The following is a 10,924-nucleotide window of genomic DNA, read 5'->3' on the forward strand; positions in this document are numbered from 1 at the left end:
TGGAGGAGGGCCGGAGCTAGGGAGAGGACAGTCGGAGGGAGGGAGGGAGACATACCGAGGGAGGGCCGGCGGCGGGGAGGGCCGGTGGCGGGGAGGGCCGGCGTGTGGGGAGGGCGGGCGCGGGTCGGGGGAGGGCAGCCGAAGCAGTGCGGGGGCAAGCCGCCGACGAGGGTGGGAGAGAGAGTGGAGATGGAGAGTGAGGGGGAGACTGAGAGGTCAGGCGCGGAGGACGGTGATAACATGGGCTTAGTAGTAGTGCGTGTTTAGGTCCAACGCTACTGCTAAAGTCCATAGCTGTAGCCGTGGTACGGGACGGGCGCTCCTGCTAAGCGGGATGGGCACCTCGGCCCGGGCTGGCCATAACAGCAGTGTGATTCACCAGAACACGCTACTGCTAACCACCTACTAGTAGGGCTTGGAACTAGAACGCACTAATACTAATTAGCGGTAGCGCCTCTCTTTAACACGCGCTACTGGTAAGACTCTGTGTATAAGGTTGTCCCTAGTAGTGCATTATAAAAAAACTAATTTCATCCACCCATTTATCTATAAGCTTTCTACTAGTAGTGTCCATATACATGAACACCTAGGGTTACATATATCTACATTCTATTGTACTCAAAAAACTTATTTAGTGCTCTAATGATGAAATGGGCTCATATATATGAACACCTAGGGTTCATATATATGAACAAAATTAGTAAAAAAATCTCAACATATTGCATTTGCTAATTTATCCAACACATTCAGAGATACCTAGCTTTTGGGTGAATTGAGAGGAGAAGGAGGTACTCACGGTAGGCAGCCCGGGGCCGAAAAGGGGATGGAGAAGGTAGGAGCGGGGGAGGGCGGCCGTGCGTGGGGGAGGGTCGACACCGGGGCATGCGGCCAGAGTGAGAGGGAGGGCCAGCCCGGGGGAGGGCAGTCGCGCGTGGGGAGGGCGGCCGGAGCAGTGCGGGGGCGCGCTGACGAGGATGGGAGAGAGAGTGGAGATGGAGAGTGGGGAGGGAGACTGAGAGGTCAGGCGGGAAGGATGATGATAAGATGGGCTTAGTACTAGCATGGGATTCGGCCCAACGCTACTGCTAAAGGCATTAGCTGTAGCGCCGGTCCAATACAAGCGCTACTGCTAAGTGGGGACGGGCAGCTCGGCCCGGGCTGGCCATAACAGCAGCGCGGTTTAACAGAACGCGCTACTGCTAACCCCCTACTTGTAGCGCTTGACTTTAGCACGTGTTGCTGTTAAGTATTAGTAGCGCCTCTTTTTAACACGCGCCACTGATAAGCCTCCATGTATAAGGTTTTCCCTAGTAGTGGTAGGGGAGGCACGCCACGCCCCCCGTCTGATGACCGCGAGCCTCGGCCATGCAAAGCCATCCGCCCGCCCTCGTCGACCTCCCGCCTTCTTTTGTGCTGACCTGCGGCCATCTCCACTATGGGACAGTCGCTGCCTCCCGCACCCGCCACCGCCGAACGGCCGCCCAACCCGCAATCGGTCGATTTCGTCCACTCCGCAAGCAAGGTGTTCGACGAAATTCCTGATGGTAAAAAAGATGAAACTTCACGGTTTTTTGTTGGGGTTGGAGAGTTAGTTTGACAGTGATTTCCCACATTGTAGATGAGCTCATGTGACTCCTCTTTTGTGGACGATTCCTCGTCGGATGAGGAATTTGATTTGAACAAAGAAGAGGACATTGCTATGCTAGTGACGATGAACAAGGGAAAGAAGTCGAAGCACGACGGTTCCGTGTATGGCCGTGCGTTCATTCGGAGATAACGGGTTGAGGCGCACAAGAGGTTGATGCACAACTATTTTGGTTCACCACCCATTTTTTCGGAGAGGTACTTACGACGCCGGTTCAGAATGTCCAAAGACTTGTTCATCCACATTTGCAATTCTGTGAAACAGCATGATCGATCCTTCGAGCAGAGGAGGAATTGTGCAGGGTTGCTTGGACATAGCACCGAACAGAAGGTCACTGCCGCATTGCGCATGATGGCCTACAGTGTTTCGGCGGACTACATTGATGACAGCTTGGCGATGGCCGAGAGCACTTCTATGTTCTATGTCAAGCAATTTGCAAAGATAATGGTAGAAGTGTTTGGCTCAGTGTACTTGAGAGCTCCCAATGCTTAGGACACTCAGAGGCTGTTGGAGATGGACAAAGATCGTGGGTTTTTCAGGTATGCTGGGGTCCGTCGATTGCATGCATTGAAAATGGGAAAAATTCCCAAGAGCATGGCATGGACAGTCTTTGGGAAGGATGCCACTATCATTCCTGAGGCCGTTGCCGGTCGAGAAACATGGATTTGGCGTTCATATTTTGGGATGCTTGAATCTTGCAATGACATCAACATGCTCGATCGGTCACCTCTTTTTGCCAAGTTAGCAAATGGAGAAGCGCCACCGGTGACCTTCGAAGCAAATGGCCGCACATACAGCTACGGGTACTATCTTGCGGATGGGATCTACATGCTAAAAGCAATAGGAAAAAAGCATGCACTCAACATAAAAGATCAAAATATTACAGAGGGGAGCATGTAAACTAACCATTTCAGCAACATAAATGCAATAACTTCTCTTGAAGGAATTAGCATTTCAAACCGCAACCACCCTGCCTTTCATGCTTTTAATGGTGCAAACTGAAAGTAAACAGGGGAGAACAGTAGAACTGTTCTATATAGCATAGATAAGCCATTGTTCAGAACATACATTAACATGATGCTAAAGGCAGCATGACAAGCACGAAATGGTGATAGTAGAAGTACTACTTCAACCGTGAGCCGTACAAAGTGTTTGGCTCTACTACTGGTACTGACGAGAAGTAAGAACAAAGTACAAAAGACATGGCTCATATGGGATGTCCAAATCATTAAGATGGAGCATGTCATCTGGCAGCACTGTGTTGAATGGAGGCTCCTGTGTTCACAGCATCTTCTTCTTGCGCCACAAACAATGAAAGTGAAATCATACTCTCTTGGAGGCGATGCCCGGTAACTATCAAGCGGCTATCATGCTCCTCGATTTCTACATTTCTTAGAAACTTACCATCAGGGGCGCAATGCAACAGACGGCCAAGACTCGGCCAGATCAACAGCTCACGCTCGTTGATCAGAGCCATCCCAGCTGCAGATTCCCGAATATCAAGCGGCGTTGATATAATCAAAGGTTCCAAGTACAACTAAACACGCAACGGGGATGTAGCTCAGATGGTAGAGCGCTCGCTTAGCATGCGAGAGGTATGGGGATCGATACCCCACTTCTCCAATCTTTTTTTTTATTTTTTGCACATTTGAATTTATACACGCTGTGGAAAACACTATCTTGAATTTACTTTTGCAAACACCAAATCTCACAAACATGGGCAAACTCCTTCTAGACATAGAAGGAAAACATTGCACAACCTTTGCTGCAGACCAAAGCAAGTGCAGTTTCAATAATCACAGGCCAAAGAGCAAAAAATCACTACCACGATTTTGTTACCATTTCTTTTATAGAAAAAGGACGATCAAAATGATACTCAGATACACATTTACAACATTCCAGAAAGAAAGAAAAACTTGTCTACATGTTCTCCAATTTTATTTTATTTTGTGTGCAGATCTGAATATATACTGTGGAAACACTATCTTGAATTTACTTTTGCAAACTCCAAATCTCATGAACATGGACAGACTCCTTTTAGACATATACAGAAGGAAAAACAAAAACATGCGCACGATCTTGCTGCAAACCAAAGATGTGCGATTACAATAATCACGGGCCAGAGAGCAAAAATTCACTATCAAGATTTGCTACCAGTCTTTTTTAGAAAAAGAAAGAGCAGAATGATGTGGGAGACACAGTTACAACATTCCAGAAGAAAAAAAAAACTCATCTATATGTTCTGCCCTACACCCAACCGAATTTACTTAGTCGATCAATGTCGCCAATACGGCATCGACACGAGACAGTTAGAGTTTTCAGATGTAGAAGGGGATGTAGCTCAGAACAGCATACGCCCACTTCTCCATTTTTGTTTTTGCATTTTTTTTTTCAAATCTGAGCACTGTAGAATCCAAATTCCACTACAACAAGTTTTCACAGTTTGCTTCGATGATGGAACATCATGGTCAAAACTGTCGCCGCGTGAGCTATTGCAAACCATCATGCAGACGATGAAGAGCTGAGAATTTGCACATTTTATCTGCTACATCAAATAAGATAAATAAATAATGAACAGCATGAAAGCGCATCTGGTGTAGTGGTATCATAGTACCCTCCCACGGTACTGACCAGGGTTCGATTCCCTGGATGCGCATTTCTTTTTCTTTCTTTTTATAAGTTTAAGTTCTTTTATACAAATTTTTTCTGGTCCTTTTTGGGGGGTAAAAGGAACAAAACCAGGTTCCACTATGATGAACAAAAGCAAAAGACATGAAAAATAACGCAGCAGTAAAGGAAGACCCCAGCTAACAACACTTAGAACATTATAACTAGTGATCATAGGCTCGCCGGAAAGCGCCGGACATTGGCTAGGTTAAACTGAACACGGATGGTTCCTATCTTGTCGCTGATGACTTGGCTGCAATCCTGCAACTGGGATGGTGCTAATTTGATGTCAGGATGCTCTTGAGTCAGAACTGGAAGCTGATGGTGCTATTTTCTTCACAACATGCACATGCTGAACATAATCAAATGTCAGGATGCTCTTGAGTCAGAACTGAATGCTATCTCTGAAGGTGTTCCGCTAGCTCTACAATGGGGTATTTAGCCCATAGTTGTTGAATCTGACTGCCTCGAGGCCGTTGACGTGCTGGGAGACAAGGAAGTTGATAGATGAACAAACTCTTTCTTTCTTGATTCGGGAGATCAAAAGGAAATGGAACGAACGAGATACATGTATTACTATGGCTAGCTATGGTAGGGCTCAAAGCTGTACGGCTGTTTTTTTGTTAGGATCATAGCCTCCTGACTCCTGAGGTCGTTAAACTTTGGTGAAACTGAACGCAAAGAACAAAGAAGTGGGGTATACGTAAATTACCGTGCAGTTAAGTATGTTAATTAATTATTAGAGTCACAACGGGGATGCAGCTCAGATGGTAGACCGCTCGCTTAGCATGCGAGAGGTATGGGGATCGATACCCCACTTCTCCATTCTTTTTCTTTGTTTTTTCGCAGATCTGACTGAATATACTGTATCTCCATTTTTTTATTGTTTTTTGAACATCTGAATATACTGTAAAAAACACTATCTTGACTTTGCTTCTACAAAACTCCAAATTTCAAGTCCTACTCTTAAAAACAAAAACAAGCACACAACAATCTTTCCTGCGAACCAAAGCAGCGCAATAATAAAATCTCACAGGCCAAGGGCAAAATGTTACTGCTATCTCTTTCCAAGTATAAAGAGCAAAATCTTATCCAAGACACAATCACAGCATATTAGTTCCAAGAAAAACTCCTGCCCTACACCCAGCCAATATTATTCGGCCACCAATAATCCCGCCAACGCAGCGCAGCATCCACACCAAAGACACAATTACAGCATTCCAGGAAAAAATAACAGCTCTGATTATCTACACAGTAGGCTCCTGACTACAGTATCTATCAGTGAATTCAGTTCCTGAAAATGTACATCTCAACTTCCCCTTTCCAGTTTCCCAGGTATCGATAAACTTTTCCGACATTGCGTCCCAAGATTTTGAGTACAGACATGGTCCGTCGCACATGGTATGGCTGGCTACCACTACCAGCCCAGGTTTATTCTGGTCCTTGGTCTGTTGTGTATGGTCCGCACGCTGACGCGGGGCTGCTCGGAGGACTCGTGGCTCCCGACGGAGAGGGAGTCCATGTCGTCGGTGATGGTGCGGTTGATCATCTGTAGCTGCCCGTGCTCCATCCGTTGCCCCCTGGCCTGGGAGTCCGCGCCGTTGTTGACGAAGAACACACCGCTGCCAGGCGTCCTCTCATGAGGCGGCCTGTTCAGCCGGTCTCTGAGGTCCTCTCCATGAGATGGTGCGTCACGCGGATATCTTGGCTCTCTCGGCCTCTCAACGGAGTCCTTTTCTCTGTCAGAATTCGGTGGATATCTTGGCTCTCTCGACCTCCCAATGGAGTCCCTCTCTCTGTCAGAGCTCACACTGGAGATAGGGCTCTGTGGGTGCTGTGGAGGTTGGTCTCCAAGAATGCCCCCCCATCCAGCCTTTCCAGCAGGTGTCGTTCTTCCTTTGGATTTCCTGCTTCTGGATGATCTGCTGCCTGGATCCCGAGTTTGTACGCCAAGCTGCTTCCCCTTGCCTTCATCCGAGGATCTGCTAGTTTCAGGCGCAGCTGGTGCTTCGAGAGGAGTGATGTTCAGCAGTTCAGGATCATCCTTGAAACTGAATGGACGCTTTGCAGGATCCATTTTTCTGAAGGTGATGGATATCCTGTACATCAATCAGAGTTCCAGCATAATGTCAGAGGTGAACAAATCAAGTTCAGAAAAATAATGCAACATACAACTATAACCTTTTGGATGGTACCGCCGGAACACAATGCTTTGCAACATCAGCACCATTGCCATTTATGACAAGCACAGACCTGTGAATGTTCACATTTAGTGTTCAGCAAAGGAAGCAAAGAATTCCAGCACAAAACTACAGAGATCACTGGACACATCACATACAATTCATGACACCCAGGTAAAGAAACGAAGACAAGATAACAATAAAAAAGAAAATTACTAGAAAATGGCTCATAATCATTACAAAATAGCTTATCTTGGCACAAACTTGAGAAAACAACTTCAGGTCAAAGCTAACAAGCTCAGCACCTCAATGTGCTATGCATCGAGCAATATCATTTACATGTATCAAACAGACTTTGCATGATCTTGGTATTCATATGAGATCAGAACTTCAGAATGTCAAAAAATAAAATAAAATCGAAACTATCCACATATACAGTCAAGTGCAAGTGTGCAACTACAACAGGATTTCATGCAGTAAGCAAATGAATCAGACACGGTCTTTGAATTCATATGCAATCAAAATTCTCAAATCTCCAGGAATATAATCAATTCAGAGTTTCAGACCTATCCATACACTACATAATTAAGTGTGAATACTACATGCAAAAAGAAGTGTCAATTCTGCATGACATTCATAAGCATAGAGGAAAATCGAGAGAAGTTAACTAACATACCCAACAGGCAGAGGAATTGCAAATGAGCCCGTAAATTCTCCAGGACCAGCGATTTTCAGACTAGACCCAAAAAGTATGTTGCATTCACTGAGGAATGAAACAGTACAAAATGGTCGAACAAAATCATGGCTGTCTATATGTGGTGGGATGCAATCTCCAGGGTCATACATGTTGACAATGCAACTGTCTGGCACACAATCCGTTGGCAGAATACGCCACCTTACCAATCTCTTGATCATGACCTTAAATAGTTCAGGGATCGGATCAGAAACAAAAGTTCGAATGATGCCTGGTGGATTTCCTTTCCTGTCCTGCCATTAGAAATTTCACCTTGAGATAGATCTACGAATAGGCTTCACTAATGTTGAAATGTAGCTTACAAGAAGATGGAATTAAGAATAAGGTAAGTACCGTAGCATAGTTATAACAGCATCCAAATTGAATTGTTACCCGCCCTTTACCACGCATCCATTTCTCAGGTTCTGTATATGTACGATCTGACAAGGGGGAAATATTTGTTGTAAAGTTTAGCCATAGAAAGTAAAGCAGAACTGTTGGGGGAGATGCAATTAAAACTTAAGAGTTCGAGAACATTTATATGTTACTAACAATTGAAACATAAATTAAGGAATAAACATTATTAGCATTGCATTGGAAATACAAAAGTAACAAGTTTTCAAAAATCACTTTAACAGTTAGGCAAATGATTATTATTATTTTCATAGAATTTTCTCTGTAAATAAAGTGGAAACTACATAATGAAATTGGATAAACTTAAATAAGATACCACTAGTAATAATAAGAACACGGAACAGATGTAAGGTGAATCAGGAAAAGTTACATTTATTACATTTCTGCCAGTTTTTGGTTATATGTTACAAGGTTCACGCCAGGGGATGTGCGTGTGGGTCACAATGGTCATCAACTTTGGTATGGAAGTGGGGGCATATTAGGTGCACTAGCACCTTGGGCCCTTGACCTTGAGGTGTACTGGTGCACTAGGCTATGGGAAATTCTAGTACAGCTAATGATCATAGGTGACACAAACAGGACATGTGCTTCCAAGGAATAGGTCATGCTAGAATGTGATACAGCAAAACAACTGTGAGAACAGCCCATTCTAAAATAGTACGTAAAAATTAAAACAAAAGAGAAGTGGATTTAAATACCAGAAGCAACTGTGGTCAGAAGTCAGAACAACCAAAAAATATGTTCTTTTAAAAAAAAGGAAAGTAGCGAGACAACAGCACACCTACACACTATTGTTACTTCAGCCATGATTATCATGGGATACAGGACTGTAAGAAACACTCTTATACTCCCTCCGTTCGGAATTACTTGTCTCAGAAATGGATGTATCTAGAACTAAAATACGTCTAGATACATCCATTTCTGCGACAAGTAATTCCGAACGGAGGGAGTATTTCTTTAGAGAGGGAGTAATTTGTAGTAGTGTCAGTACTCATTATATGAGAACAGAAACATGAAGCCAAAATCATCAGAGAGAATTCCACAAATGATACACAAACAGACACCCTAAGATTTATGTGAATGGAGGCATCACAAAATCAGAAGTATGTGAGCAAATTAAATAGATACGGAGTAGGTGCCAAAAGATGGGGATTTTTTTATGTACATTACTATTCACTAGATTTCTCCATAATAAGATACTTCCAGATATCTAGAGTTGGCATTATATGGTATTTTAGTCTATGACTGGCTCCTACCATGAAAGCACAGGCAAAAATTACCAAATACCGATTCATCTTCCTCATCAAGTTTGATTAATTACAGTCAAGCAAAGCTGAATCTGCTATAGTTTTCATAGATCTGGTAATCTAACATATGACTTAAGAAAAGTTTCCAACTTTGGGTCAAGATCCCATATATAGTTAACATAACAAATGTAAATCTATGAAACTTCGGGTCAAGATCCCATACAGTTAACACAACAAATGTGAATCTGAAAGTCATAGCTCCCAAAATAGATGTTCTAGTCACACCCTTGATGGAGAAATTAAGAATTCCCGCGAAAATGAAAGACGGAGAGAAGATAAAAATCTTCTACGCAACAGGGCTACTGTGTCCAGATAGACCTTCCTAGGTTAACATGACAACGGAATAGGTTGAATAGTCCATACTCAACCGAAGCATCGCATCCCCCGGGGTAAAACAGCCTTAGTAGCAGTCATGTAACTGAACTTGGAACACATCATCTGCAGTAAAGCTAAAAAGACTTGGCATGAACTTTGCATCGTCCTGAACTAATGCAGACAACCTCTCTAACCACCCCTGGAACTAGAAGCAAACGTTTCCCTGGATTTTAAGCAACGGGCATACAGTCGAGCACAACACAGCAGGAGGAAAGCCAGTATGTAAGGCTCACCTCCAAGCTCCCCGCGCTTGCCCATCTCCTGCAGGCCGTAGACGCAGTCGACGATGCGCTTCTGCTCGGCGGTGCTGAACACGCCGGCGTGGAGCTCCAGGCCGGCGAGGATGTTGACGAGGCTGCCCTTGACCCTCTCGAGGCATATGAAGTCGTCCTTCCGCAGCACGTTCCGGAACCGATGCAGCTCCCGCTGCTCCCTGGTCAGCCTCGCCCTCGGCCTCCCCGCCCCGCCGGCCTCCTCCTCCTCCCCCTCCTCCCCGTCCTCGTCTGCGGCCGCCTCCTCCGCCGCCGCGGCGGCGAGCTCGTCCTCCTGCGCCATGTCCGCCCACGACATCCGGGGCTTCTCCGCATCCGCCTGCTGCCCCTGCGGCGGCGGCGGGGGCGGATCCGAGTCCCACCCGCTGGGCTCGAACGGGAGATGCCGTGGGGCGGCCGGATCCGAGTCCCACCCCGTGGCAACGACCCTCTCGACCGGCGGCGGCGGCGCCGGCTCCTCCGCTGCAAGAAAAAGTTAGGTGGGAGACGTGAGAACCCAACCCAGCAAGAACCCTAGCAAAAGCGGCCCTTTTCCCTCCCTTCCCCCACAGGCGCGGCGGGCGGGCGTCATCATTACCTCGCGGCGGGGGCGGCGGCGGGGGGAGGAGGGAGGCGACGCGGCCGCGGAGGGAGCCGACGCAGGAGGGGCAGAGGCCCGCGGAGAGGAAGGGGAGCCAGGTGGTGAGGAACTCCCCGGCGATGGCGAGCTCGTCGGCGTCGTACTGCCCCCGCACGAGCTCCATCGGGTCGGCGCCGTCGCCGGCGGCCATGGGGTCTGCGGCTGACTGGCTGGCTGGCTGGCTGGCGCGTGGGGCCGCTCCTCCTCACTCTCCTCCGCCTCGGTCGCTCTCTGCAATTCTTTCACCTTGGGGGAGGTTTTGGGCCGCGCTTCCCACGCGCCGACTCCTGCGGATGGCTTCCAAAGGAAACCTCCGGCGGGGTAGGGTAGGGTGGGGTAGGGGTGCGATGGGCAGGGCTGAGACGATCCTGGCCGTCCGTTGGAGTGTTGGACGGCCTGGATCGGGAGTTGCTGTGGGTGGGATGGGGTGATGGTTTAAGTTGCCGCTCTATGATTGGTTGGTGATTTGATAGTTTTGGGTGTGGTTGATTGATTTATGGTGTGTTTCCTTGTGCTAAAGGTGTGATACCTCACATGTTTACTGTTTTTTTATTATAGGATTGATTTGATATATTTGTCTTTCACTGTGTTGTGTGTCATTGGTAACATAGTTAGGGTTTTTTGTTCTAGTTTAAATGGCGCTTCGTTCTTCATGTAGGGAACATAGTGGATTGATCTCTTTTTTATTTTTGAATAGGCCATGGGTCATTTC

The 10,924-nt window shown here is 46.5% G+C and overlaps 1 protein-coding gene and 2 non-coding genes across 3 annotated transcripts; 2 read left to right on the forward strand and 1 right to left on the reverse strand.

Annotated features, from left to right (window-relative positions):
* The first annotated feature begins 3,195 nt into the window (after window positions 1-3,195).
* Window positions 3,196-3,268, forward strand: TRNAA-AGC. The gene has a single exon. It is a non-coding gene; the product is annotated as a tRNA-Ala (tRNA).
* Window positions 3,269-4,230: 962 nt separating this feature from the next.
* TRNAG-CCC lies at window positions 4,231-4,301 on the forward strand. Its single transcript has one exon. It is a non-coding gene; the product is annotated as a tRNA-Gly (tRNA).
* Window positions 4,302-5,400: 1,099 nt separating this feature from the next.
* Window positions 5,401-10,494, reverse strand: LOC119287884 (RNA demethylase ALKBH9B-like). Its single transcript, XM_037567507.1, has 6 exons — window positions 10,171-10,494; window positions 9,555-10,055; window positions 7,580-7,665; window positions 7,169-7,479; window positions 6,494-6,565; window positions 5,401-6,411 (listed from the first exon to the last, which is right to left on the reverse strand). Exons 1-6 carry the CDS (start codon window positions 10,361-10,363, stop codon window positions 5,730-5,732), a joined length of 1,845 nt encoding a protein of 614 aa, XP_037423404.1. The 5' UTR covers window positions 10,364-10,494; the 3' UTR covers window positions 5,401-5,729.
* Window positions 10,495-10,924: the final 430 nt, after the last annotated feature.

The sequence above is a fragment of the Triticum dicoccoides genome, chromosome 4A (assembly GCF_002162155.2).
Source record: "Triticum dicoccoides isolate Atlit2015 ecotype Zavitan chromosome 4A, WEW_v2.0, whole genome shotgun sequence".
Lineage (NCBI taxonomy): Eukaryota > Viridiplantae > Streptophyta > Magnoliopsida > Poales > Poaceae > Triticum > Triticum dicoccoides.

Bases quoted from the DNA above. Each gene is read 5' to 3' on its own strand.
- LOC119287884 (XM_037567507.1), bottom strand. From the start codon at position 10,363: ATGGCCGCCGGCGACGGCGCCGACCCGATGGAGCTCGTGCGGGGGCAG. The intron at 10,056-10,170 runs GTAATGATGACG...TTTTTCTTGCAG, and splicing joins GCCGCCGCCCCCGCCGCGAG to CGGAGGAGCCGGCGCCGCCG. The intron at 7,666-9,554 runs GTGAGCCTTACA...CCCCCTTGTCAG, and splicing joins CAAGCGCGGGGAGCTTGGAG to ATCGTACATATACAGAACCT.